At 54.5% G+C, this 24,909-nt stretch overlaps 8 protein-coding genes across 8 annotated transcripts; 3 read left to right on the top strand and 5 right to left on the bottom strand.

Moving 5' to 3' along the window:
• Window positions 1-38: 38 nt before the first annotated feature.
• Window positions 39-1,329, top strand: ASPACDRAFT_61009 (uncharacterized protein; the record flags this gene model as incomplete). The annotated part of the gene is made up of 2 exons (XM_020203622.1): window positions 39-206; window positions 280-1,329. 2 exons carry the CDS (start codon window positions 39-41, stop codon window positions 1,327-1,329), a joined length of 1,218 nt encoding a protein of 405 aa, XP_020055550.1.
• A 993-nt stretch (window positions 1,330-2,322) lies between these two features.
• On the bottom strand, window positions 2,323-4,784 carry ASPACDRAFT_79122 (AGC family serine/threonine-protein kinase). The gene is made up of 2 exons (XM_020205323.1): window positions 4,525-4,784; window positions 2,323-4,404 (listed from the first exon to the last, which is right to left on the bottom strand). Exon 2 carries the CDS (start codon window positions 4,289-4,291, stop codon window positions 2,537-2,539), a length of 1,755 nt encoding a protein of 584 aa, XP_020055549.1. The 5' UTR covers window positions 4,292-4,404; window positions 4,525-4,784; the 3' UTR covers window positions 2,323-2,536.
• Window positions 4,785-5,398: 614 nt separating this feature from the next.
• On the bottom strand, window positions 5,399-6,279 carry ASPACDRAFT_79120 (dihydroneopterin aldolase; the record flags this gene model as incomplete). Its single annotated transcript, XM_020205322.1, has 2 exons — window positions 5,399-5,575; window positions 5,644-6,279. Coding segments are annotated over 2 exons (813 nt in total), but the record flags the coding sequence as incomplete, so codon positions are not given.
• Window positions 6,280-7,700: 1,421 nt separating this feature from the next.
• On the bottom strand, window positions 7,701-9,987 carry ASPACDRAFT_120360 (putative pre-RNA splicing factor Srp2). The gene is made up of 6 exons (XM_020196345.1): window positions 9,466-9,987; window positions 8,943-9,071; window positions 8,866-8,871; window positions 8,645-8,805; window positions 7,985-8,217; window positions 7,701-7,931 (listed from the first exon to the last, which is right to left on the bottom strand). Exons 1-5 carry the CDS (start codon window positions 9,515-9,517, stop codon window positions 8,050-8,052), a joined length of 516 nt encoding a protein of 171 aa, XP_020055547.1. The 5' UTR covers window positions 9,518-9,987; the 3' UTR covers window positions 7,701-7,931; window positions 7,985-8,049.
• A 1,240-nt stretch (window positions 9,988-11,227) lies between these two features.
• ASPACDRAFT_79109 (electron-transferring-flavoprotein dehydrogenase) lies at window positions 11,228-13,528 on the bottom strand. Its single transcript, XM_020205321.1, has 3 exons — window positions 13,103-13,528; window positions 11,486-13,004; window positions 11,228-11,430 (listed from the first exon to the last, which is right to left on the bottom strand). The coding sequence occupies exons 1-3, from the start codon at window positions 13,398-13,400 to the stop codon at window positions 11,331-11,333; spliced, it is 1,917 nt and encodes a 638-aa protein (XP_020055546.1). The 5' UTR covers window positions 13,401-13,528; the 3' UTR covers window positions 11,228-11,330.
• A 3,605-nt stretch (window positions 13,529-17,133) lies between these two features.
• ASPACDRAFT_52635 (TBP family protein) lies at window positions 17,134-18,140 on the top strand (the record flags this gene model as incomplete). Its single annotated transcript, XM_020202640.1, has 4 exons — window positions 17,134-17,402; window positions 17,477-17,564; window positions 17,645-18,059; window positions 18,124-18,140. 4 exons carry the CDS (start codon window positions 17,134-17,136, stop codon window positions 18,138-18,140), a joined length of 789 nt encoding a protein of 262 aa, XP_020055545.1.
• A 1,094-nt stretch (window positions 18,141-19,234) lies between these two features.
• Window positions 19,235-22,007, top strand: ASPACDRAFT_52634 (alpha-L-rhamnosidase; the record flags this gene model as incomplete). The annotated part of the gene is made up of 2 exons (XM_020202639.1): window positions 19,235-19,935; window positions 19,973-22,007. The coding sequence occupies 2 exons, from the start codon at window positions 19,235-19,237 to the stop codon at window positions 22,005-22,007; spliced, it is 2,736 nt and encodes a 911-aa protein (XP_020055544.1).
• A 256-nt stretch (window positions 22,008-22,263) lies between these two features.
• Window positions 22,264-23,910, bottom strand: ASPACDRAFT_120342 (class I SAM-dependent methyltransferase). The gene is made up of 2 exons (XM_020196344.1): window positions 23,378-23,910; window positions 22,264-23,306 (listed from the first exon to the last, which is right to left on the bottom strand). Exons 1-2 carry the CDS (start codon window positions 23,506-23,508, stop codon window positions 22,343-22,345), a joined length of 1,095 nt encoding a protein of 364 aa, XP_020055543.1. The 5' UTR covers window positions 23,509-23,910; the 3' UTR covers window positions 22,264-22,342.
• Window positions 23,911-24,909: the final 999 nt, after the last annotated feature.

Raw genomic sequence — 24,909 nt, 5'->3', positions numbered from 1 at the left:
TCTCTCTGTTTACCACTCCCACCTTGCCAATCAAAATCATGATGAATCCATCGGTTTCTGCCATCTTGGAAGACTTGGCCGCAGCAGGCAAGGCCTATGACCAGGCTGAGGCTGGCTCCCGAGAAGCCCTCATTGATCGCAGCCGTGCGCTGGTGGCCGCGCTGGAGATGCCCAGTGAGTTCATTCAACGCAGCTTCTGGGCCGAGGTATGAGCATCATCCCAGTTTCATTCCCATTGATGTACTCACTTGCTAATTCACTCACTTGCGACGACGACAGCCCGCCATGTCCGCCGTCATCCGCATCGCCGTCGACGTCCAACTATTCCAGCTACTCCGCGACGCAGGGGAGGCGGGCCTGAGCCCGGCCGACCTGGCCGACAAGACCGGCGTCGACGTCGTGCTCCTGCAGCGATTGACGCGCCACCTCGTGGCGATGTACCTGATCAGCTTCCATCACGGCGCCTTCCACGGCACGGCGCTGAGCGACCAGCTCGCCGCCGACAACTACCAAGACAGCATCTCCTTCTGCTACGACACGGCGCGCCCGTCCTTCAACAACTTCCCTGCCTTCTTCCAGAACACCCACTACCGATCCCCGACCGTGGGGAGTCTGGACGGCCCCTTCCAGCGCGCCCATCACACGCCCCTGCACTTCTTCGACTGGCTCGTGGCCAACCCGCCCAACCTGCAGCACTTCGACTCCTTCATGAGCGCCTACCGCGCCGGCAAGCCCAACTGGTGCGACCCGGGCTTCTACCCCGTCACCGACCGCCTGATCGCCGGCTTCGAGCCCAGCAGCGACAAGAACGCCGAAGGCGTCCTCCTCGTCGATGTCGGGGGCGGCCGAGGCCACGACGTAACCATCTTCACGCAGCAATACCCGACGCACCCGGGGCGAATCATCCTGCAGGACCGCGAGCCCGTGATCGCCGCGTTAGCTCCTGCCAGCACCACCCCGAGGCCCGCATTCACCGCGCAAGCCCACGACTTCTTCACGCCGCAACCCATCGCCGGGGCGCGCGCCTACTACCTGCATTCGATCCTGCACGACTGGGACGACGAGCGCGGGGTGCAGATCCTGCAAAACCTGGCGCCCGCGCTGCGCCGGGGTTACTCGCGGGTCCTGCTGAATGAGATCGTGGTCAGCGAGGAGCGGCCGACGCTCGCGGCCACGAGCATGGATCTGATGATGCTGGCGCACTTCGCCGTGCGCGAGCGCACCGAGCGCGAGTGGCGCGCCATCCTGGACCGGGCGGGGCTCCGCATCGTGGAGATCTACACCTATCCCGGGGTGGCGGAGAGTTTGATTGAGGCCGAGTTGGCTTGATTCTGAGGGGTGGATTGGATTTAGCGTGTTGCTTTTTTTGATATGCCAGGCACAGAGATCAGTCAGTCAGACAGACAGACAAACATAAAATTGCAAGTTAAGATGAGCCGAGCTGAGCCTGGGCGATCTGATTTGGGACACGCAATTCAGAAAAGCACACTAGAAGTAACGCAGCAACCACAAACCATATTGCCTCAAACAACTATCCATTTCGATAGCAAAGACAAGCGATCGGCGGGTGAGGACAGTACAGTCACGTAAAGTACACTGTTAACTGCAATCCGGTCCATAAAATCTAGATCCTCTGGTTTTGTCTCTCCGGGGTAAACTTATACCTCCCTCCCTCCCTCCCTCCCTCCCTCCCTTCCTCCGTTCCCTCCTTCCACTCTTGTGACTGGGTTGTCCAGATTCAATAGCCTGGCGGAGTAGCTCTTCATCTCTCTAGAATCCCGGTTCTTGGAGTTGAACTGCTTATTTTCTAGTATGGGATTGAGGAATAGAGTCAATGATCCAGAGCTATAATGTACTATACTATACTATACTAACTTATACTATATTATACTACACTGTACTACACTAGTACACTACACTACACTACACCCGCTGCAAGCCAATCAGTTCAAATCATGAAATCTATGCTGTGTCTTTTTTTAGTCTCCAGCATTCGATATCGAACTTCCCTCCGGCCCTCCTCTTTAACTCGAAAATAAAGAAACATGGGACTCGGTGGAATTAGTCATGGTATCCCGGTTCGAATACATGTACCGCACAGAACTCAAAGGGGCTGATGCGGGGGTTGAGGTTGAGGTTGTATTTCCACAAGATGCTGGATGCCGGGCAGAAGGGAATGCCAAACTGATATAGTAGTAGTCGATTCGGTAAACTACTTTGCTGAAAAGGGGCCGTTCAGTTGGGATGATTCACAATTTGGTAGAGAGGAGGGGAAAAATTAGACCACATCATCTAGTTCAAGCAACGGGAGTCATATAACTACGTATCTGCTTGAGCACGCACAGCTATTGTTGGTAACACTTCGAAGGGGGGCGGCTTTGAAAAGTCAGACTGGTCAATCATCGGCTCAGCCGATACCGTTGCTGAAAATTCATTGAGCTACTGCATTGAGCTACTGTTCAAACTGAATAATATATCGATCATGAAAGCTATGCAAGCTGCGAGCCACGCCGGGAAAACACCATCTATCCGCTGATCACACTCCAATCGCCTTGTCCAGCAAACTGCTCGGCGCCACAAAACTAAACCCGCCAAACGGATTACTCTCCCCCAGTCCCAGCGAGACCGGCGGCACCGCCGCCTGAGACGCCTTGTAGTGTTCATCAAACCCATGCACAATCGGGCTGAGCGGCAGCTGCGTGAAGTCCACCGAGAAGTTCTCCGCCAGCGCCGGGTCCGTCACCACGGGGACGATGGGCGGAGTCACCTCGCGCCGCTCCAGGGCCTTCCAGTCGATTTTGCGGAAGAAGCGGTGGTTCTTAATCGTCTGCAGATCCTTGGGCATGTGGTACCCCAGCCGCTTGGCGGGTTCCTTGCGGAGGAGGCGCGTCAGCAGGTCCTTGGCGTCCGGGCCCAGGAAGTAGGGCAGCGCCAGTTTCTGCTTGAGGATCTTCTCCTGCAGCTTGGCGTTGTTGTTCGCCTTGAAGGGCGGGGATCCCGTGAGCAGATCATAACCCAAGGCACCGAGGGACCACCAGTCGCAGGCCTTGCCGTAGGGCTTGCCCTGGATGACCTCCGGGGCCATGTACTCGATCGTCCCCAGCGACGAGTTGCAGCGGTCGTCATCACTGACGGCGATCTTGCTCAACCCGAAATCCGTCAGTAGCAGGTGCCCTTCCTTGTCGAGCAGGCAGTTCTCCGGCTTGAGGTCCCGGTAGATCACCCCGACCGTCTGGTGCAGGTGCTCCAGCGCCAGCACCATCTCCGCCATGTAGAAGGCGGCCGCGTCTTCGTCGAACATGCGCTCCATGGCCAGGTGGTGGAATAGCTCGCCGCCTTCGGCGTACTCCAGGATGAGGTACAGCTTCTCGTGGTCCTGGAACGCGTAGAATAGCTTGACCACGAACGGGTGGCGGTTGACGCTCTCCAGAATCATGCGCTCCGTCTTGGTCTGCTCCACCAGCTTCTTGTGCACGGTGATCGACGCCTTGCGGAACTGCTTCTGCGCATACAGCTTGCCCGTCAGGACGTGGCGCACCAGCAGCACGGTCCCGAACGATCCCTTGCCCAAGCAAAGCAGCGGTTCGAAGTCGTCAGACGCCATCTTGCGGCAGAGCTGCTGGGTGCGCACATTGCGCCCGTTCGACGCCTCCTGCGACTTTTCCTCCGCCACCACATCGGCGCTGACGTAGTCATGCTCCAGAGGCACCTCATAGCTGGTCAGTACTTCCGTCTGGTCACTGTCCGAGCAGACGCTGGCATTGCTGGGCGTCTCCGAGCGGGTCCCCTGGCCGGACAGGCTCATGGAATCCAGCTGAAGCTTCAGGGCGCTCACCCCACACCCGGTGGCAGGTTGGACCAACGGGCTGCTGGGGCCGGTCCCGGTTGGCGCGCGGGGACGGGGACGGGAGCTCGGCGCGCGCGAACTGCAGGCTGAGCGGTCCGAGTCCTCGTCGCCCGAGCCGCGAGGGGTGAATCCACGCACGGTCGAGATGGCCGGAGCCACCGCGTGAGCAGCGGCCGCCTGCTTTTTCTTCTTCTTACGACGGTCCGCTTTCCCAGCCAAGAGGTTCCCATTCAAATCTGGCGCAGGGAAGGGTTTGGCGCCATTGACCCCCGCGGGGGGCATCATTGCGACCTTCCGCTCAGGACTACGGGCACTAATCCGGAAGCCGGTTTCTTGGCCATCGTTAATGGTAATGTCCGCACGAGAGTGCGACATGTCGGCCTGCGGGCTGAAAACATCCGCGACCGAAAGGTCATCCGGTGTCATGGTCGCCGAGAAATCCATTTTTTCCCACAAGAAGAGGGCGAGGTACAATTTCGCAAGAAGAGACCGATCACATGCACTCAGGCATCGACAAGTTCGAAGTACGCTCGTCCAAGCGGCAACCTAGTAGTGATCTGAACAAAAAACCGATTAGATCCATCAGGCATAGATGCATATACACAAACACGCACACGCGGGGTAAATTCAAAACCGGTTTTTCCAGGAGACGCAAGGGGATCGAACTGTAAACTCACCCACACACCAATTGTAGATCGAGGATTCAAAGAACACCCCGCGCGCAACTCTTGTGAAGGAGTGGTTCCGCAGGAGCCCCTCGAAACTAGCACCAAATTACCGTCCGCCCTTATTCAGGACGGACCCTGGACCCTTAGCCAAATCACCTCGCCAGCAGTGAAATCAGGCGAACGAGTGGATGACACGGCCTGGGTGCCAGCCAGAGTGGAGTAATATCGCGACACCGTAGAAACTGTCGAGGGGGAGAGATCGGGGAAAGCGGGGGAATCGGTAGGGCAGCCAGCGGCGGAGCAGCGGAGAAGAGCGGACGACAAAAGCGTGGATGGCGCAGACAGGCACATAGAGATACAACAGGCTAGGTAGCCAACGAGGGAGGTGATCTGAGTAAGAGATGGGAAAGTGAAATAACACACAACGAATGTGTTTTCTAGGTTGTGGGGATCAAACAAAATTCCCTTAAAGAGGGGGAGAGAGGGAGAGAGGGAGATTTAAAGGAGGAGGGAAAAGGAAAGGGAAAGTTGAAATCAGGCTTCTTAGGAGGAAAGCTGACATTGCCAGGTGAGAAACAACCAAGGCCGATGATGCCCGCTGAACCAATCATCAGCCGCCGGGTGCTAAGCGACGCTAGTCCACTTCAAGTCAGGGTTGCGTCACGTGCTGCTGTCATTGGCCCCCAATTTTCAGGCCTCCATCTTGCCTATTCAGGTAACTTACTCTCTGCACCTCCAGTTGGCAGGCCAGGCATTCATCCGAATGACCTGTCGCATACAAACCCAAAAGCATGACACCTATCATATGGCCCATCTGTAACCAAGCACAATTCCATATCCAATGAAATCCTAACATGAGGTACCAAGGTACAATACATCCTTCCTACTCAAAAAATGATTGCGACCGAGTAATTTGAACCCCAGATCGTTCTACAAACGACAACGCGCTGGGCTTCTGGACCAACACCGTCACTCGCTCATTACCAAACTCCATCGTCACAATGCGCGCCACGAAAGTGGCCAGCGCCTCGACAGTCTGGAAACTCGTAGCTTCGACCCGCTAACCCACCCCGACATTAGCAAATGTGCATTCAGGAAAGACACACCGCAGCAATGAGCTCTGCTTACCTCTGCCACAGCCCGCGTCATGGCCTGATAGGTATTGATCACCGTGGACCCCCAGGGCAGTTGACCGGGGCCCTTGAACTCCAACGAGACGATGACCGCCTGCTTCTCGACTCGCTCGTGGGAGTTGACCCCCAGGATACAATAGCACCGAATCCCATCGATCCGGAACTCCTCCTCCAGCACCACCGGGCACCGCTCGGCCTCCACCAGGTTGTCCACCGCAGCCGCCCCGTTCCGCTGCCGGTATCCCCAGACGGTCACACTCCGGTATTTGAGCCCTTCCTCCGCGCGGAGCAGCGCCTTGGGCAGTTGCAACGAGACCTCGCACTGTCCAAATACCGCGTCGATGGCCGGCGGGCCGGCGGCGGCGGCAGCCGACGGGTTGCCGAAGATGGCCGCCTGGGCCTGCGCCTGGGAGCCTGCCGACGCACTGCTCCGGCGCCGGGTGTCGTGGTGCTGGTGCACATGGGACATCCGCCGAACGCCGGCGGCGGTCTCGTCGAGAAGGCCCAGCCCGCAGTTCGCGACGATCCCCGCCGTCAGCCGCACGTCTTCCCCGAGCGCAGCCCCCAGCATCTCATCCCGTCGGCTGCCGTCGATGCTGACCAGCTGCTGCGCCGATGCATCGCCCGACTTGCCTATGTTGCGGATATCCTCCTCCAGGCGGCGATAGAGCTTTCCGTAGTCCAGTGATAGAGAGACATCGTCGGCGATGGCGGCGGCGACCGCGGAGGAATAGGATAGGTTCAGCGATGCGGAGCAGGGCTGCGGCTTGCTGGGACGGTGCCATGGGTCCGGGGCCGCAGGAAGCGTCAGCTGGATGTTTTGGAGCCGCACGCTGTCGAGGACCGGCGGACGGGGTGGGATATGGACGTTTACGCGTTGGTCAGCCATGATGCTAGCTGATGGTTGTGGTTGTGCAGAGATCAAAGGATGGATGAGGTGGGAGAGAGTGTGAGAAAGAGAGGTTGCGAGCTGAGAGGGAAGCTAGCTCGCAAGTGGGTGACCGTCGGGAAGATGCTGAAGCTACCGAAATTCGAGGCCCTGCCGTGACGTCAACCCACAAGACGTCAAAGTGAATTCAAAAGACTCGAGGAAAGGTAATTTCAGGAAAATTATCTCGCACCTATTGTTAATTCAGAGATGACCCTGTCTAGCTCTCGTGTCAATGCGACAGGCGCAGGGGAGAAACCAGTAGTCGAGTCATTGGCAAAATAAAGTGGTGGGGACGCCTCCGTCTTAGCGCGGGGAACTTTCTTCATTGCCTTGCTGCCTGGCTGCCTTGCTGCCTGGCTCGCACATCTTCTCCCCTCCTAATCCTACTCCTACTCCACACCAAAGGCAAGCTTGCTTCCATTGTTTACTAGCCACTCTGGCAACCACTTCCCTTTCCCTTTTCAACCAGTGTTATTATTCAGTAGATCCAATATACACATACATTTGCCCATGAACCCATGGAGGAGAAGTGAAATTCACATCGTTAGATATTACGTCGCAAAGAGTTGAAGGCCATCCAGGGTCGCGTGCTGCATCATCAGTTGGCTGCGCTGAGGTCGACCAAGAGACCAAGTCGCGCGCGGAACTCGAGAGACCAGCCCAGAGCATAGATCGTCGAATCATTGGGTCATCATACCACGTCCGTTAATGATCAGAAGCGCCTTCGTCTCTTTCTTCGTTATTTTCTTCTTTCTTCGCCGCCTTTCGTCTGCGGTGTACACACATCCGCATGGTATTTTCAGCCGTACCCGGTCCAGGAGTGTAAGTGCAGGCGACCGGAGTCGGATTATTTTGTGGATCAGAGAGAAACAGAGCGCAAAGGAAAACAGTTCAATCAGAAAGCACAGTGGGTATCCGCCATGCACTTAGTGAAACACAATCAAATGACAGCAAGCGAGCCCCTACCAGTAGCCGCGGCGTTCATACGGCATGTACTCACCCCGTGGAGGACTCCGGGGACGGGGGTAGGCTCTGGCTTGCATGTAGGGGTCATCGTAGTGCCGGGGTGGAGGTGGCGGACGAACATCATACGGATCCTCATAGGGTCGACGCGGAGGAGGGTAGTCTTCAATCCGTGGGCGAGGTGGCGTCCGGCGCCCGTACCCATCCCGTTCATAGTATTCCCGCCGCATGGGGATAGGAGACCGTTCCCGGTAATGAGCCCGCGGACTGTAGCCACGGGGTGCGGGAAATCGGCGGTCGTATTCCTCCATTGGGGGAAAGCTCCGACGAGGGGATCGCGACCGGTAGGGGTCACGGAAAGAACGGTCTTCCGGGGGAAAGCTTTGGATCTAAGGAGAAATGAATAATGTGGACTGGATGTGGATCTGTCAAGAGTCCTTACATCGGCGATACATGTCACACGAGATCCCTTGAACTCGCGCTGGTCGAGCTTCTCGACGGCAGTTTTCAAGTCGTTGGCGGTTTCGAACTCAACGAACCTTTGTTCATAGTGTTAACGGTAATCCAACGAGGCGTCCAGGGGAAAGAGAATGCGACGCACCCTCTGCCAAGCTCACGGCCGGTCTCGGAGTATACCACATCAAGGCCAGACTGGCGGGCAAAGTCTTTCAGATCCTAGAGTACGAATTGGTGAGTTCATTTCCCGGTGAAGCAAGTCTGATATCCGGTAGGTCCAGGTGGTTGAGAGCAGAACGATGAGGCGCCAGTCGCAAAGGGTCCCAAAAGAAAGACCAAGAATCAAGATCCAAGGCAGGGTAGTCCAAAAGGGGCATAAAGTTCTCCTTCCAGGTTGAGGTCGTCCAGTCTTCAACCTAGCTCGTTGGAGAGCCTAGGTTGCTGCTCGAGTAATGCGTGTAGCTCCCAAAATATCGCTCGCAGTCGGCACATATCCAAAACTGGGGCAGGCTCGGAATATGCAGACAAAATGTGTAGGTAATAGGTAAAAGGCAAAAAGAAATAGGCAGAGATGTCAAGGAACGCTGATGAGCCGGGCTTCAAGGCGTCCGTTTATTCCTAGGGAAAGGGGACTTGGGCTGCTAACCTGCCAACTTGTTTCCGGGAGTCCAGAAAGTAACATGCGAAAGATCGTGCGGCGGGGGCGAGGCATGTTGGGACGGTCCATCGGGCCAGGGAAGTTTTCCTTGCGGCGCGGGCCACGGGCAAATTGCACGGTGAGTCGCTCGCCCTTGAAATCGCTGCCATCTGTGGGTTGGCAAGAGTCAATTGGTAGCCCTGGAGAGGGGTCTGGACAGTATCACGTACGAAAAGCTAGAAGAAGAGTAATTGTTAGTCAATGGCAAGTGACGTGGCTTACGCTGGCCAGGAAATTGAGGGCTCACCGGGAACAACATCTCGGGCATCCATCGCATCTTCGTACTCAATGAAGCCGAAGCCATTCATCAATTTGATCTCTGTGATCTTTCCGGAACCATGGGTGCTGAAATGCTCCTCGATATCCTGCTTAGTTACTGAATTGGGACTGCGACGCCCACAAGGGCGCCGCATTCAAAGGTCAGCTCATTGCGGAAAACAAAATACGTAAATGGGTCCAAGAAAAGTAAATTGAGAATCCTCCCCTACAGTGTCCGGGTTCGAGGGAACCCTGCGCAGAGTGGGGAGGAGCGCGCGCAGGCCTGGTTCCTGGCTAACAACCCCAACAGATAGGATCTGAAAGCAAGAAAGAGATGCAATGGCCACTGAACCAACGTCACTTGAGGGACTGGAAAGACATCCATCCAGAACACATGGCAATCCAGTGGACATCCTGTTACTGTGGCGCAGGTGGACTGGAACAGATTTGAAAGGAAGAAATCCATATCGGATGGAAAGGAGACCTTGAAGAACGGATAGATGGCTGCATACCATTGCGGGGAAGGTTCCCGAGATAAAGTCGGGTGGACGAGACTTCAGTCATGGCTGGAACTCAGAAAGCAAACAAAGCAAGTCGCGGGATAATCCAATCGGCAAGGGGAGATTAACGTGTGGCCTCGGAAGTTCTTCCAGTTGGTGATCTGGGAAAATAAGCCACAGATGAGGATGATGGCCTGGTTATTGTTCTCTCCAACGGTGTGTACTCCAGGTAGCTAGTTGCGACAGAAACGGTAGCTCGAGATAGTTCGGTTTTCCTGGCAGTCCGGGAGCCGGGGAATACACAGTCGAGATATTCCGGATGAGTTTAGTAGACCTGGTGATAGGTAAATAAGAGACACCACCAGCTTGGAGCTGGGAGTAGTGTGTGTGCGTGTGTGTGTGTGTGTGTGTGTGTGTGTTGGCTACCGTTGGCGGGTTATCGCAATCGAGGGAAAAGGATAGGGGGGGGGCGGAGGGGTTAGTCGAGGTAAATTGTTGTCAGACTGTTTATTATGTCGGGATAATCTGATAGATGAATGGATAGGGGGGTTACGGAGGAAGGAAGGACGGTGACAAGAGTTCGAGCAGCTGGAAAAGAGGATAAGGAAGAGTTAATAGAAACGAAGAGACAAGAGGGAAAGAAGAAGAGAAAGAGGAGAAGAGAAGAACAGGAATCGAGCGAGCGATCGTCACGGCGCGAAAAGAGGAGAAAGCAAAGAGGCGGCGGCGGCGGCAGAGCAGAGCAGAGCAGAGTTGCGGGCGGGACTGCGACTGCGAGCTTGACCGCCAGGGCAATTGTTTCGGACCACTGGCGGTGGAGGGCATCCAATGGCGGACGACCTTCCCGGATCGCCTCACTCTGCGGTTCCACGTGGCCCCGCCTTATCCAGTTCCTGACTTGCCTATGGAGAGGATGTTATGATAGCTAGTGGAAGGTAAATAAATGGACGATGCCGGTTGAGGTAGAGCAAATGGGTGCCGGAGGACTTATATAGGAATGCTGAGCTCGCCGTATATCTTCCATAGTTAACCGTGTTCTTGGCTTGAACACAAAATGTAAATGTATATATTCCCGTGACTCTAGCCCAGTGTTCTACCTTCGAGGCTCCCCCACACTACACCAGGAACACATTTCTTGCCGTGCAGCCTCATTTTTAGTGCTGCTATGGAGCCCTAAAAAAAAGCTAGTGATAGATACACCTGCAGATACATGTACCGGTACCTATATGGTGAGCGAATTCGATACATTTCGATGTAATCGATGATACTTCAATGGTATAACACAACTGAGAACAATGAGGTAGGGGGTCCATGAGCGTTGAAGGCTCAAAGAGCTACCGAGTCTGCTGCTAAGCGAAGATTGTTAGGTATGCTGTACGCATAGTATTGCAACAGTAATGATATAGATTCTTCAGCCACGCTGCCTCGTCTCCGTAGTCCCAGAGTATAAGGTTGGATGAATCAACAAGCAGCAAGCATACCTATTCGTGTCGGCAGTGACTGCAGATCTTGAGCACAAACCCTTGCGAAATGCATTCCTCCATTTCCCAAATGATTCATTTGTGATGTATAACACCCTCAGCAAACAACATGCAATCTACAGATCAACCCAGCTGAACCGCGGCTGGCAAAGCGGATGATCCGCGCAGAGTTCCAGCTAGGCTATACAAGGACTAGTGGCTTGGCACTTTGCCGCCCCATGGCTGTACGGTAGCAATAATAGAGACTGTCATATACTGTGTACGAGTACTTCTGTAAATTAATGCTTAGGAATGAGGCGAATTCACCGAGACTTGACGCTAAAAGCCGTATGTACATGGTTCCATATCATATGATCAATCCCGCTGCTTTTGCTACAATACAATGGATATGCCTAATCAGGTCATAAAATACTTCGGTCCCTCGCCACCCTGAGGTGTCTGCCAGTTGATATCCTGAGTGGGTACCTTGATATCGCAAGTCTTGCAATGGATGCAGCTGTGCCATGGTTAGTGTTTTGTCAAATAAGGGGAAATATGATGGAAGAGCTAACTTCTGAGCATTGATCTGGAAGCGAACACCATGCTGCTTGCTGGAGTCCTCCACATACTCATATACACCGGCCGGGCAGAACCGGTTCTCGACACCCTGGTACTTGGGCCAGGCAACATCCGTATGCTTGTCCCAGTCATCCACTTGCAAGTGGACGGGCTGGTCCTCCTCGTGGTTGGTTCCGGTCCGGCTGACGCTGGTAAGGATATCGAAGCTGATCACGCCGTCCGGCTTGGGGTACTCAATCTTGTTACACTGGGAGGCCAGCTTCGTGGCCGCGGCGTCGGTGGTGTGGTGCTTTAGCGTCCAGGGAGTCCGTCCCTTGAGAATGTACGCCTCGAGGCCAGAGTACAGGATTCCACCATAGAGACCAAGGGGGGTGCTGAAAGAGGGCCGCATGTTGCGTACCTCGTACAGCTCCTTCCAGATCGACGATTTGCGCAAAGCCTCCTCATAGTCGAAGAGGAATACACTGCCGTCAGGGTTACCCTGCAGAGCTGCAAAGGTGGATTCGGCAGCCAACATGGCAGACTTCATCGCGGTATGGGTTCCCTTGATCTTGGGAACGTTCAGGAATCCGGCGCTGTCGCCAATCAAGGCGCCACCGGGGAAAGCGCACTTCGGGATGGACTGGAAGCCACCCTCGTTAAGGGCTCTCGCACCATACGAGATGCACTTGCCACCCTCCAAGACTTCCTTGAAGAGAGGGTGGTGCTTAAGTTTCTGGAACTCACCGTAGGGCGACAACCATGGATTCGGGTAATCCAGGCCCACGACCAAGCCAATGCTGACCATGTTGTCGCCGAAGTGGTACATCCAGGCTCCACCGTAGGTATCCGACGGAAGAGGATATCCCATGGAATGCGTAATTTCACCCGACTTGAACTTCTCGGGCTGGATCTCCCAAATCTCCTTAAGACCAATACCATAGGTCTGCGGTTGGCTATCGCGACGAAGGTCGAACTTCTTAGCCACTTGCTTGGTCAAGCTTCCATGACAGCCCTCGGCCAGCAAGGTGACCCGCGCATGGAACTCCATACCCCGCTCGAAACTATCCTTCGCTTTGCCGTCGCGACTGATGCCAAGATCGTTGGTTGCGACACCAAGAACGGAGCCATCCGACTTGTAAACCACCTCACTGGCTGCGAATCCGGGATAAATCTCGACACCAAGTTCCTCCGCCCGCTCTCCTAGCCACTTGGTGAGCTCGTTCAAGCTGATGATGTAGTTGCCATGGTTGTTCATCTGTGGTGGCGCGGGGATCGGGAAGGACGAGTTCTGCGTCAGGAAGCGCATCTTATCCGCCTTCGCAGGGGTCGCCCCCTCGAAGCGGGATGGGTTGTCCTCCGCAAGCCAGTCGGGCAGAAGTTCGTTCAACGCCGTCGGCTCGAGTACGTTGCCGGACAGGACGTGGGCGCCAAGTTCGCCGGCCTTTTCCAACAGAATGACGCGGAACTCCTCGTTGCCGGCTTCATTTGCTAATTGCTTCAATCGAATAGCTGCGGCGAGACCGGCAGGACCTATTCCAAGCGGCAAACAATAACGGTCAGTCACATTACACTCTTCCACTTGCGCGATGCATTCCACTCGCGCGACCGAGTCTATGCGGAGTCCCTACCGCCACCGACGATACAAACATCCACCTCATCCGATTCTCTGTCCAGCTGACGGGGATCAAAATTGCCATCGGCATCGGTTAATCTTCGTGTTACCGATTGTGAAAAGGCGCGTGTCTGAATGGGAGTGAACAGCGAGCGTGGTCGAATGGCTTTACGGTAAGCGGCTGGCAAGGAGCGGTTTGAGGGCCGTGCAGAGGTTGCGAGTGACGACAACGAGGCGGAAGCCTTGGGGAGGCGCAGGGAAGAGGGCCGCAACTCGCGCCTCAACAACGGCAGAATCGCGCCTTTGGAGGCCATTGTTTAGGCGATTAGGCGAACAAGATGTGATTAAGACTGAAGGGGAAGGAGATAGGAGTGGGGACGAGGGTCACAGTAGGGCTGGAAGTTGCGAATCCTATGCTGAGAACAAATGCATTATAGACGGCGGATAGATCGCGACAGTAGAAGGTAGAGGGGGTATCGTCAACAAGAGTATTGTAGCCCTGTAAAATCGCAGTCGTAGCAGTAACAAACTACTAGAATCAGAGGAGTCACTTCTCCGACCGGCCAGATTGAAGCACTGATCCAATGGAGGGAGGAGTGTGACTAAGAGGATGAAGGAGAGGGGGGAAAAAGATGGATTGAAATTTTGGTGGTCGGCCCGAGGTAACGGCGGCCAATGGAAAGGCGGATAATGTGAATCAACTCGCCCTCAATACTACTAGGTATCCTACTAGGTAAAACTACTTCCGCTCATACAGCCGTGAATCCCGTCGGGACATGCGCAAGGGCAACAGTCACTCCAGGCTGCAGTTAGTGCTGTCTGTACAATACGTACTCGGTGTCCTGCCACCGATGGACCCTGAGTCTCCGACCGACCGCGAAGCTGCTTCTTGCACATACGTCGTGATGATCGAATGGTTCGCGTCGCCGATCTTGTGCTACTCAAATACTACACATGTATGAGTAATGAGTCCATGACACTTCCAGTTGGTTCAAATGTCACCTTGCCAGAGATAGCCGTGGCACCAGGTGCAGCCTGTGGCAGGTACTTAGTCAGACCTGGCCTTCAAATCACATGAAGGCAACCAACAGTCGAGCAGATTCAAAAATAATCTCAGAGATATCGAGAAGATAACCAAAGCCTCGATGACGACACGCGATCGAGATGTCATGGACGATTTCCGGTTGCCTGCCCGGCTATATACTACTCAGCATACTCTGAACCCATGTGATGAACACCGGCTGACAAAGATCCCGACACTCTATGAGTGTGGCGATGCAGCAACAACTGAGAATCCACCGAATAAATACACAGTAAATAAGCATCTGAATGCACAACGATGTGGCACAACGCGTCTCTAGTCATGTGGTCCATGTACTATACATGCATGTACAATATTCGTCTCACTGGCTACGGATTACTATACATAGTACGAAGTATCGTACTTCGTCCGCTTCATCATGATTATGCCGTCTACCGAACACACCGAGTATTGAGTCTTGGTGGCAAGAGTCGAGTAATGATAAAAGCCTACTGTGTACTGTGAACCATTCTTTGCGATGGAGGCTTGGAAAAGGACACTTGGCCAGATTACGTAGGCCGGCTCAACAGACGGAAGGCATGCAGCATAGCCAGTTAGGAGGGTTGAATGATAAGCTTGAGGGCTAGTTCAGTGCTGATACTGGTCATGTCTGAGATTAGGATCGATATATAAATGAAGATTCCCAGCCCAAAGTGACCAGTGCATCAAGGCTGCAAGTTGACCGAATACCGATCGGGCTGGTGGATCACAGTTGGTGGTCTGAGATCCGGGGTAGATTAAGAAGCTCGAGCAGGGATTGGAACTTGGAAGTACGGACTACCGTACGTACTACATGTGTAGGAGAGCAAGAAAGTACCATCGGCTGGAGCCTTGCCCTTGAGGCTTGTTGGAGGCGGCAGGCAACGCCAAATGAAAAGGGAGGACGCGTCCAGTCCGCCGACCCCATGACGCGACCGGCTTGAAACCCTTCCCAAAATTTTTCTGTCGCGGTCGGTTTAGCATCTTTTCCAGCCGGTTGATCCATCCTCCATCCCCCATCCTCCATCCTCCACCCTCCACCCTCCATCGTTCTGTATCTTGATTTCTTTCGATCATAGCGATTCTCAGAACGCAAAATGTGACTGAATGTTAGTCGCAAGATGATTTCAGACCAGAAGCATCATATTCAATCGAGAATCCTTTTTTTGGGGCCGCGATCAAGGCAGCGCTGAGGCCCCAAACAAGCTCATGGAAAGGAAGAGAAACCGGGCCAAGAGAGCAAATTTTTCTTTCTCTTTTTTTTTTTTTTTTTCTCTTTTTTTTCATCCTCCATCTTTGCTTTTGTGGAGGGTTGGCTACCAGTTGCTAAAGCGGCAGGACCGTGATGGCGGGCAGACGCGTTAGTCTACCTCGCTATCTCCCTAGTCGCCGAGAACAGCAATCCGGCATGATTGGAAGGAAACGGAATGGATGGACTTTGCAAAAGTGGATCGCAGGAGGAACGCGGACTGGTTCAAATCGAGTGGCTGCAACCATGGCGCCGGTCGGGAAAAAAGAGTAAGGGGGGCGACAGCCAACGAGAACAGGTGCACGCCAGTGGACCTCCTAGACAATGTGTTTACCGTGGGTCCGCCGATCAACAAACCAGCGCTTGTGCTTGGGGGTTCTTGGGGGGTCTTGGGGGGAGGTCTTTGCTTGGGAGTGCGAAGTGGGCGGCGTTGGCCACCCTCCAAGAGCCGCTAGTGGAGCGTTAGGTCCATAGAAAAACACTGAAAACACTAAAAACACTGGGAAAATACTTGTGCTAAACCAGCCAAATGAGCCATACCCATGGGTCACCGTCGCTGCTTTTGCCGCCTTTCGCCGCCGGGCCCAGCCCCCCCTGACGCCAGCTCCCCTTCTTTTCCTTCCTTTCCCTTCATCACCCACCCACCCCGGCGGCTGTGAGTCAGCCTATATAAAGGCCCAACCTCCCACTTTCCTGACTCTGTTAGAATTTTTGATTCTGGTCTTGGCACCGCCCGGAAAGCCATACACACTCTTCCCGCCCGATATCCTCCCCCCTTCCTATACCCCCTATCCTCTCCACTCGTACAGTTCACAGAGCCGCTAAAATTTTAGCTGTCTCTACTGCTTTTCGCGCTGGTCTAAGATTCCCGGGAAGAAGTTCTTAGGAAGCCAAGAATTGGAAAAAGGTTGAAGAAGTTATATTTTTTTATACCTCTCCCTCTTTCCTCTTTCTTATCTTACTACTCCACTGTTTCAGATTCAGTTACTGAAACAGGAAGGTTGCAACCTCAGGTTCGCATCTTCGTCGCTCTCTCTCTCTTTCTTCACATACACGCGCACCTTCTCTCCAAACGCAGATAGACATCACCAATTCCAAAAAAGGAAAAAAAAGTTCTTGCCTTTGATCATATCACGTGCATCGCACTGTCTTGACTCTCCCTATTCACTCCGTGCTTGTTACTTCACTTCTGCAATAACTGCAGAGGCTGCGTCGAGTTGTTCCCTGCTCCCTAGAAAACACTTGGTTGTGCTTTTCTAGTCCTCATCCTCACCGTCCTCTCTCCCATCCTCCATCTGGGCTTCGTGGTACTACTCGATCATCATTCAGTCAGGCTCTTGTTACCTTGACTTGATTTGACTTGATTGACTTGTGGGTTCTTGTTGGTTTTATCTCTGGCACTCTACCTCGGACCTCATTCCGTTTTATTCTCCTGAAACGGTTCGTCGATTGTGGGCAGTGTTGCTGTAGGGGAGACATTGATTTGTTCATCTCCCACAAAAGGGTACGTGACTCTTTCATCGCCGTTTGGGTGTTTTTTTTTTTCGCCACCCGACCGCCTTTTTCCTGTCACCTTCGCAACCATCTCACTATTCAACCACCACCTTACCACTTCCCTGGCCTTGTCTGTCTTCCTGGACTGACTGAGAATATCTGGTGCAGACTGTCATTAGAAAGCTCTCATCACTTCTTCAGCGTCGGCTGGTCTACGGCTCGAGTATCTTTACTCTCGTCCGCGATGGATTCTCTCACAACTCATCCGGCCACTGCGCAGCAGGCCCGGGCCTTCACTTCTCCTGCCTCTCTGTCATTTCCCGGTGGTGCTGGTGATCTCACGCCACCTTCCGAAAAAGACGCACATATGGCGATGGCTCAAGGTGCCAATGGAGGTTTGAACGGTCAGCAGCAGGGAGCAAATGCCTCGAATGGCAACGGGGTGGCGCCCGCAACTCCCGCTGCTACTCCTGGTGCCAACACTCCAGGGAGCGGCATTGTGCCTACGTTGCAGTGAGTATACTCTTACTGTTCTCGTTCTTCTGGTTTACCAGATTGCTGAACAAGAATTTCTTCTATCTTTAAAGAAACATTGTCGCCACGGTCAACCTTGACTGTCGCCTGGACCTGAAGACGATCGCGCTTCACGCAAGAAATGCGGAGTACAACCCAAAGGTATTACTTTCCACATCCTCCTGAGCTTGGCACGTCAGGGGACATTGTGGCTGAACTGGTCTTTTTTTCTTCTCCCATAGCGTTTCGCGGCCGTGATCATGCGTATCCGAGAGCCGAAGACGACTGCTTTGATCTTCGCCTCCGGCAAGATGGTGGTTACTGGTGCTAAGTCGGAAGATGATTCCAAGCTGGCGTCCAGAAAATACGCCCGTATAATTCAGAAGCTCGGCTTCAACGCCAAGTTCACGGACTTCAAAATCCAGAACATCGTCGGTTCCTGCGACATCAAGTTCCCGATCCGCCTGGAGGGCTTGGCTAGTCGCCACCACAACTTCAGTTCTTACGAACCCGAATTGTTCCCTGGTCTCATCTATCGCATGATGAAGCCCAAGATCGTGCTCCTGATCTTCGTCAGTGGCAAGATTGTCCTCACCGGTGCTAAAGTCCGTGAGGAGATCTATCAGGCTTTCGAGCTGATCTATCCTGTGCTTTCGGGTATGCACTACTACATTCTAGTCTCTGACGACGAGGTGACACATTCACTAACATGTGTAAAAAGATTTCCGTAAAGTTTAAGAACGGCCGTTCGGCTCGAATCAGGAAGATCACGCCGTCGCCATTCTTCCACCTTTCATCGACATGTATTAACAAAACCTTTATTTATCCGTCGACTCGCTGTGCTCGCTTCCGGCACATCCCCGTCGATCGATCAGTTGTGGCTTCTCTTGTTTCTTTGCGCACGTTACGATTCCTCATGCTAGCATTTGTAGGGCGTTCTAGCGACTCGGTTTTTGCTACCTGGTTGTCTCTTTTATCAAACACAAATCGTCTCACCATCTTAGATAGTCGCACACCGCAGATCAAGGGGGCGGTACTGTGCGCTGGTCGAATGGTTGCCTCCTTCTAATTACTGGTTTTTCTGTTCTTCGCCTTCGGGCAGCGTTTCATTCATTGGGCCTTCCCGATGACGTGATGCTTTCAACCTCTGATTGCTTTTTGCTCAATCGGATGGTTCTTCACCAACACCGCAGCACCAAAAAGATGGAAAAAAATTCTTTATTGTTTTAGATCTTTACGGAATGTTATGAAAGCGGATGATTATACCGGGAGATTGGGGACTTCGGGGCTATGCCTTAAGTTTATGGCTGGCATAATCACGGACTCCTGGTTGCTATACCAAAAAAAAGGATTAAAAAAACTTCAAAAAAAGTACTTCTCTTGTCCAAAGTAATCTGTATTTCGTAGTTTCGTAATTTGTGAACGGTCTCGGCGTAATCACATGTTGGGTTGCAGCAGTTGCCTGCTTTGCGGGGAAGCCGTTGGCCGCCTCGTTCGGCATGGTCCAACCCGAGCGTCATTTCCAGAGACCAGCCTCGCCGCTGTCTATGGCATAGTATCAATCAGTATACTGGCTCTCTTTCCACGTTGGATATATGTTACTACAGATGGTGTGCATAGCGAGCTAGCCATCCGGAATTCGAAGTGTGTTTTTATTCGATCTCCCAAGTTATCTATCCCTCGCAGTGCTGAAGCTTGTTCCTGTCGGTTATCTCGGGGCAAAAATGATGCGAGTCCTTATATGAACGGAGAATTCTCTCCCTGTTTGGACTGATGATCAACAATTTACAGGCCAGTGTTATTCGCTTCCTTCTTTCACGAGCAACCTCGAGATGGCCAAAATTGTCGCCCTCGCATTCGAGCACTCCCCGTCCGGCTTCGGGATCCAACATGACGCGCCCCGTCTCTCGTGGAAGGCTACTTATTCGAACAAGAGTATTCGCAACTGGGTCCAAACAGCATACGAGATTGCCTTGAAAGCACCGGAATGCCATCCGGAGGACGAAGGAAGGATCTATCGAGTGGACAGCCCCGAGTCGACGTGGGTGCCATGGCCCGGCCCTCCGCTGCGCTCACGCGAACGTAAGCTGATTCGCGTGCGCGCTCACGGCACCTGGACGGAAACGACAGAAGATCATGGCCCAGAAGCCAAAGAGCATGCTGGTTTCACTGCGTGGTCGACATGGAGCCGGGTGGAGTGTGCTTTGCTCAGCCAGCAGGACTGGGCCGCCGTCCCGATGGTTCACCCGGCGATCGGAGGCGAGAAGACTCTCAGATCGGTCGTGTTCCGTAAGACCTTCGAGCTCCCTGCCGATTTTGGGGCCGTGGAGCAAGCGAGACTTTACGTGACAGCGCTGGGGATGTATCGGGTCTATCTGAATGGGAAGCGGGTGGGGGACGACGAGTTGGCACCGGGCTGGACGAGCTACCACCATCGTATGGCGTACCGGGCTCATGATGTCTCTGCCGGGATCGCGGCTCGCAATGTGCTGGGAGTGGAGGTGGCCGAGGGGTGGTATGCAGGCCGCCTGGGGTTCAACGGTGGCAGGCGGTGCCTCTACGGCGACCAGATCGGTGCGCCTCGTTCAATTGGAGATCGTTGGCGCCCGGAAGGATCACTTGTTGCAGGTCGTGTCGGACAGCAGTTGGAAATGCAACCTCAGCCCCCTCGTGCATAGTGAGATCTATGACGGCGAGCTGTACGACATGCGCGAGGAGCTGGGGGACTGGCACGGCGACCCCGACTACCAGGAGACGACGACGACGGTGGTCGTGGCGGCGGCGGCTTGGAAGCCGGTCGTGACGCTGGCTTTGCCGGAGGCATCCTTGGTCGTCCCTCGAGCGCCCGCTGTCCGGGTTACACAACAGATTACAGCGCGGCGCTTGTTTACCACCCCATCTGGGCGTTTGATTCTCGATTTCGGTCAGAATCTGGTGGGTAAACTTCATGTGCGGGAGTTGCAACTGCCCGCCAATGCTGAGGTGAGCTTCACGCACGCAGAGGTGTTGGAGAATGGGGAGTTGGGTATACGACCGCTGCGTCAAGCCAAATGCACCGACGTGATCATTTCCTCCGGAGCGATCCTCAGGGATTGGTCCCCGATCTTTACCTTTCATGGATTTCGCTTTGTGCAGGTAGATGGATGGGACCCCCGGTCCTCATCGCTCTCTTGGCTGGAAAATATCACCGCATTAGTCTTGCACACAGACTTTGCTCCGACGGGGGATTTTGAGTGCTCGAATGATGCGATCAACCAGCTGCATCGCAACGCTCGGTGGAGCATGCGAGGCAACTTTGTGTCCATCCCAACTGACTGCCCCCAGCGGGACGAGCGGCTGGGCTGGACCGGTGATATCCAGGTTTTCAGCCCGTCGGCAACCTTCTTGTATAACTGCGAAGGGATGCTGGCCGACTGGATGGAGGACGTAGCTGCAGAGCAGCATGACGATGGAGGAGTGCCTCCACTAGTCGTGCCGAATGTGCTTCAGCACGTCTGGCCCCCGATGCCGCAGGCTGTCTGGGACGATGTGGTGATCATTCTGCCGTGGAATCTATACCAAGCCTCGGGTGATGTGGAAATCCTCCGGCGACAGTATCCCAGTATGAAGGCATGGCTGGACCAGGGGGTTCGTCGGGGCGACGATGGGCTGTGGGACCCGGACCACTGGCAGCTCGGAGACTGGCTGGATCCTCAGGCTCCATCAGACGAGCCGGGAGATGGGCGGACTAGCGGCGTGCTCGTGGCAGATGCCTACTTGGTGCGCGTCACCAGAACCCTGGCACAGATCAGTCGGCTTCTCGGGCAAGAAGCCGACTTTATCCACTACCAGCAAGCATCCGACCGACACCTCCAAGCCTTCCATGCCAAGTATGTGACTCCGAGCGGGTTAGTCGCCGGCGACTCCCAAACAGCGTATGCTCTGGTCATCGTCTTTGGCTTGGTAGATTCCGAAACCCAACGTACAACCATCAGCCGCCAGCTGTCGCGCCTGGTGCGTATGGCCAAATTCCGCGTGGCCACAGGGTTTGCCGGCACCCCGATCATCCTCCAGGCCCTCAGTGACAGCAAAAATCTGAGCCTGGCTTACCGGATGCTGCTCGAGGATAAGTGTCCATCGTGGCTTTATCCTATCATGCAGGGGGCCACGACCATCTGGGAACGATGGGATAGCCTGTTGCCGGATGGGTCGATCAACCCCGGCGAGATGACCAGCTTTAATCACTATGCGCTCGGGTCTGTTGTTCAATGGCTGCATGAGACCGTCGGGGGCTTGGTCCCGCGCGAGCCCGGGTGGAAGACTGTCCTTGTGTCTCCTCAACCGGGTGGGCCTTTAACCCACGCGGCGGTTTCGCATGACTGCCCGTATGGGCGCTGGTTCTGTCGATGGGAGTTGAGCCCTTCGCAGGATGATGATCGCGTGAAGGTGCTCGCGGTCGAGCTCGACGTGCCCCTGAATGCAACGGCCATCGTTCGACTGGGCTCTGAGACGGGGGAACAAAAGGTCGGGTCCGGGCATTATCGGTTCCAGGTCCCTTTCGTCCCTCAGCCCTATCCGCCTGAGGCTATTGCTCCATTTATCACTAACCCTGGCCAGGGTCTCTGACCTCCATCGGCCCATTGTCTGTCGTGAGTAGAGATCTGAAACGAAACTAGCAGAATGTTTAAGGCAAACACTCCTAGCGAATCCTATGCACAGATTCCCCGCAAAATAATAAGGTCTGCCTACTTGTCGCATGCTGGATACGTCCTCGGCGTCTACATCACTAAGGAGAATCTATTCTAATATAGGATCTCTAAATCGATCTATTGAAACAAGACAACTCCGCTCAGAAGAACCACTATAGACACATATAGTACATGCAAATCTACAACCATAACCATCTACACCGTAAGCGTGCCACTCCCAAAACAGCAGCACAAGATCATCGAGCCACACTTTTACTCGACTGCTTTTCTTGCCGGCCTCAGAACATATTTCCATGTCGTGCCAAAATGCCAGCGTTTCTCCTCGACGACCTCCAAGCCACTCTCCCTCACGATCTCGCCGATATCGCGATTCCACCAACACCCATGCCGATCCGCATGGGCAGGGGCCAGATTATCGAGCACGCGATTCAACCACGCATAATGCGAGCGACCGTGCTCCAACAACAAAATTTCGCCCTTCTGCGGATCCACCAGCGTCCCCAAATGCCTCAGCGTGCCCACGGGATCCGGCAACGAGCACAACCCCATCGTCTGCACCACCGTATCAAAGTATTGTTTGGGTTGGCCCGGGACGGCGGCCCCGGTAATCTCCCGACTAGGGCCGCCCCCGACGGCCGCCGCATCCTCCACCCGAAACTCCACCCTTTTGCGGAGGGCATCATCCCCAGGGTAGATTTCCTCGAACTTCCGGCGCGCCATCTCCACCATCTGCGGACTCAGATCCACAAACGTGACGGACCGGCAGCCGCGCAGGCCCACCGCGCCCGTCCGCTCGTCGACGATCCCGCGCCGCACAGGCCCAAAATCGTAGTACTCGATGTTCCGCCCCGTGCCGCAGCTGACCTCGAGGACGTCGCCGCGCGCGCGGCGGCAGAGGTCGCGGCGCTTGGCGCCCAGCCGCATCAGCTTCTCGGACATCTCGACGTCGGCGTCGAAGGTGCGCGCCGTCGTGTTGTAGCGGTCCGTGACGTTGGCGGTGGCGGGGACCGTGGCGGACAAGTTCTGCGAGTAAGTCACTTCGCGGCGGTACGAGGCGTACAGGTACCCGATGTAGGCGCTCAGGCCGAGCGCGCTGACGCCTAGCACGGTCATCACGCGCGGGCTCATGCGTGTCGTCGTCGAGGGCGGGTGGTGGTGGAAGTCTGTCAGCGTGGGGTGCGCGCGTTTGGAGAGTGCCGGGGTGTATTCTGGGTAGCTTTTGGGGCTGGTGGGTTAGTTTTGGGGGTCCTTTCTGGGAGTGGAGGACGTGGGAGTGGGCTTGTTTACACTGGGGCTGCAGCTTTCAGCTTGTTCTTCTTCGCGCCGGTACGGGGTGCAGCGTTGGCGGGCTTTGCTGCTGCTGCTGCTGCTCCCTTGGCGGATTTGAGCGTCGCTCGGCCTACCCGTGAGGCGCTCATGGTTGTGAGGGTATCTTGTTATGTGATGAGAATGTAAGGCCCAAGGAAAGGGGGAATGGTGTCGTGGTTCACGCCATGAGGGGGGTCGCCGACCGGGGTGGAAGGTCAGGTCCGGAGAGGTTGCGGATTGCGGCGCGGCTGTGGTGGTGGTTGTGTTCGGGGAGAAATTGAGGGAGCGGCAGCCAAGAGACTAGAGACCGCCGCCAGTTGTTGGTTGGTCTTTGCCGAATGTCAACCCGTCTACTTTGTAGTGCGGCGGCTTAGATATCACCATCGCTCAACTTTACATGAACAGTATCAGGACTGGGGAAGAGATCTGCTCAATTCGGTTTTCTTGCTTTAGATCGGTTGCGTCTTTCTTTATCTCTTTCTCTTTATGTCTTTTCTTTTTCTCTTTCTTTCCTGCCCGTTGCTGAAACTGCTCGAACCATTCGTCGCCCTTGCTTGGCATATTCGCGTCAAAGACCAGTTCTTGTGCTTTGTCTACAATGGCTGTCTTTCAGTCTGTCTCCGCTGATGGAATGAGGATCATGTCAGTTCTGTCCAGAGCAGCGCAGGGAATCTCTTTGAAAAGACCAACATCTCGATTCCTCAGGAGAGAGACTAAGGAAATACGGATACACGTGGCTAAGACATCACAGATATACCGGCTCTCTACCCGTGCGAAAGGGGAAACGTAACAGCATGCCAAAGTGTACATTGGCCCGTCGGATCTTCCCTGACGCATATGTCTTCATTGTGCTACCTGACAGACAAATGATCAAGAGCTGCTTTCGCCACGTGGTCCATCGGTCGATACTTCGCCTTATCACGGCTCCATCATCGCTGTTATACCTCAGTGACGGAGTTCTGGTGAACGGGATAAAGACAGCTGATGTCCCTATTTCTGACCCTTGACCTCCCGTTAGTTGAGATAGCCAGACAGCCGTCCCCTACAGTCTTGATTTATCAGCGGCCAGGATGACTCCGCGGTTCGCGGGTTCAGGTCCCTCATCCGAGTGGTCTGGCCCTGACTCCAGCAGAAATGCATCTGATTCGCGCTGGAACAGAGTTCGGGATAAGGCTGGATCAAGCCCCTGATCGAGAAAGCTCGCCATTCTGAATCGGGGTTCGAATTAGGTCATAATGGGCAACTTGCTCAGGCACGGTGGACAACGCAAATTCTAGCGCGGCCGGCTATAGATCAAAAACACTGCATTTTCATATCCGTGGACCATCGGAACCATGATAAGCAACGCCTTCTGTGGATCAATCCTCCATATTGGCCAATGGGCTAATCGGAAAGCTCGTCGGTGGAACTGGGCGGCTTTACGGATATCGGCTTTACGGATCTGCGGATATGTGCACTGGCAGTAATTGCGTATCGTATATGCCACGCAGGAATCCAAATCATAATAAAAG

The sequence above is a fragment of the Aspergillus aculeatus genome (genome assembly GCF_001890905.1).
Source record: "Aspergillus aculeatus ATCC 16872 unplaced genomic scaffold ASPACscaffold_9, whole genome shotgun sequence".
Lineage (NCBI taxonomy): Eukaryota > Fungi > Ascomycota > Eurotiomycetes > Eurotiales > Aspergillaceae > Aspergillus > Aspergillus aculeatus.
Note: the sequence above shows the minus strand (reverse complement) of the source record. Positions and strands in the feature narration are given on the sequence as shown.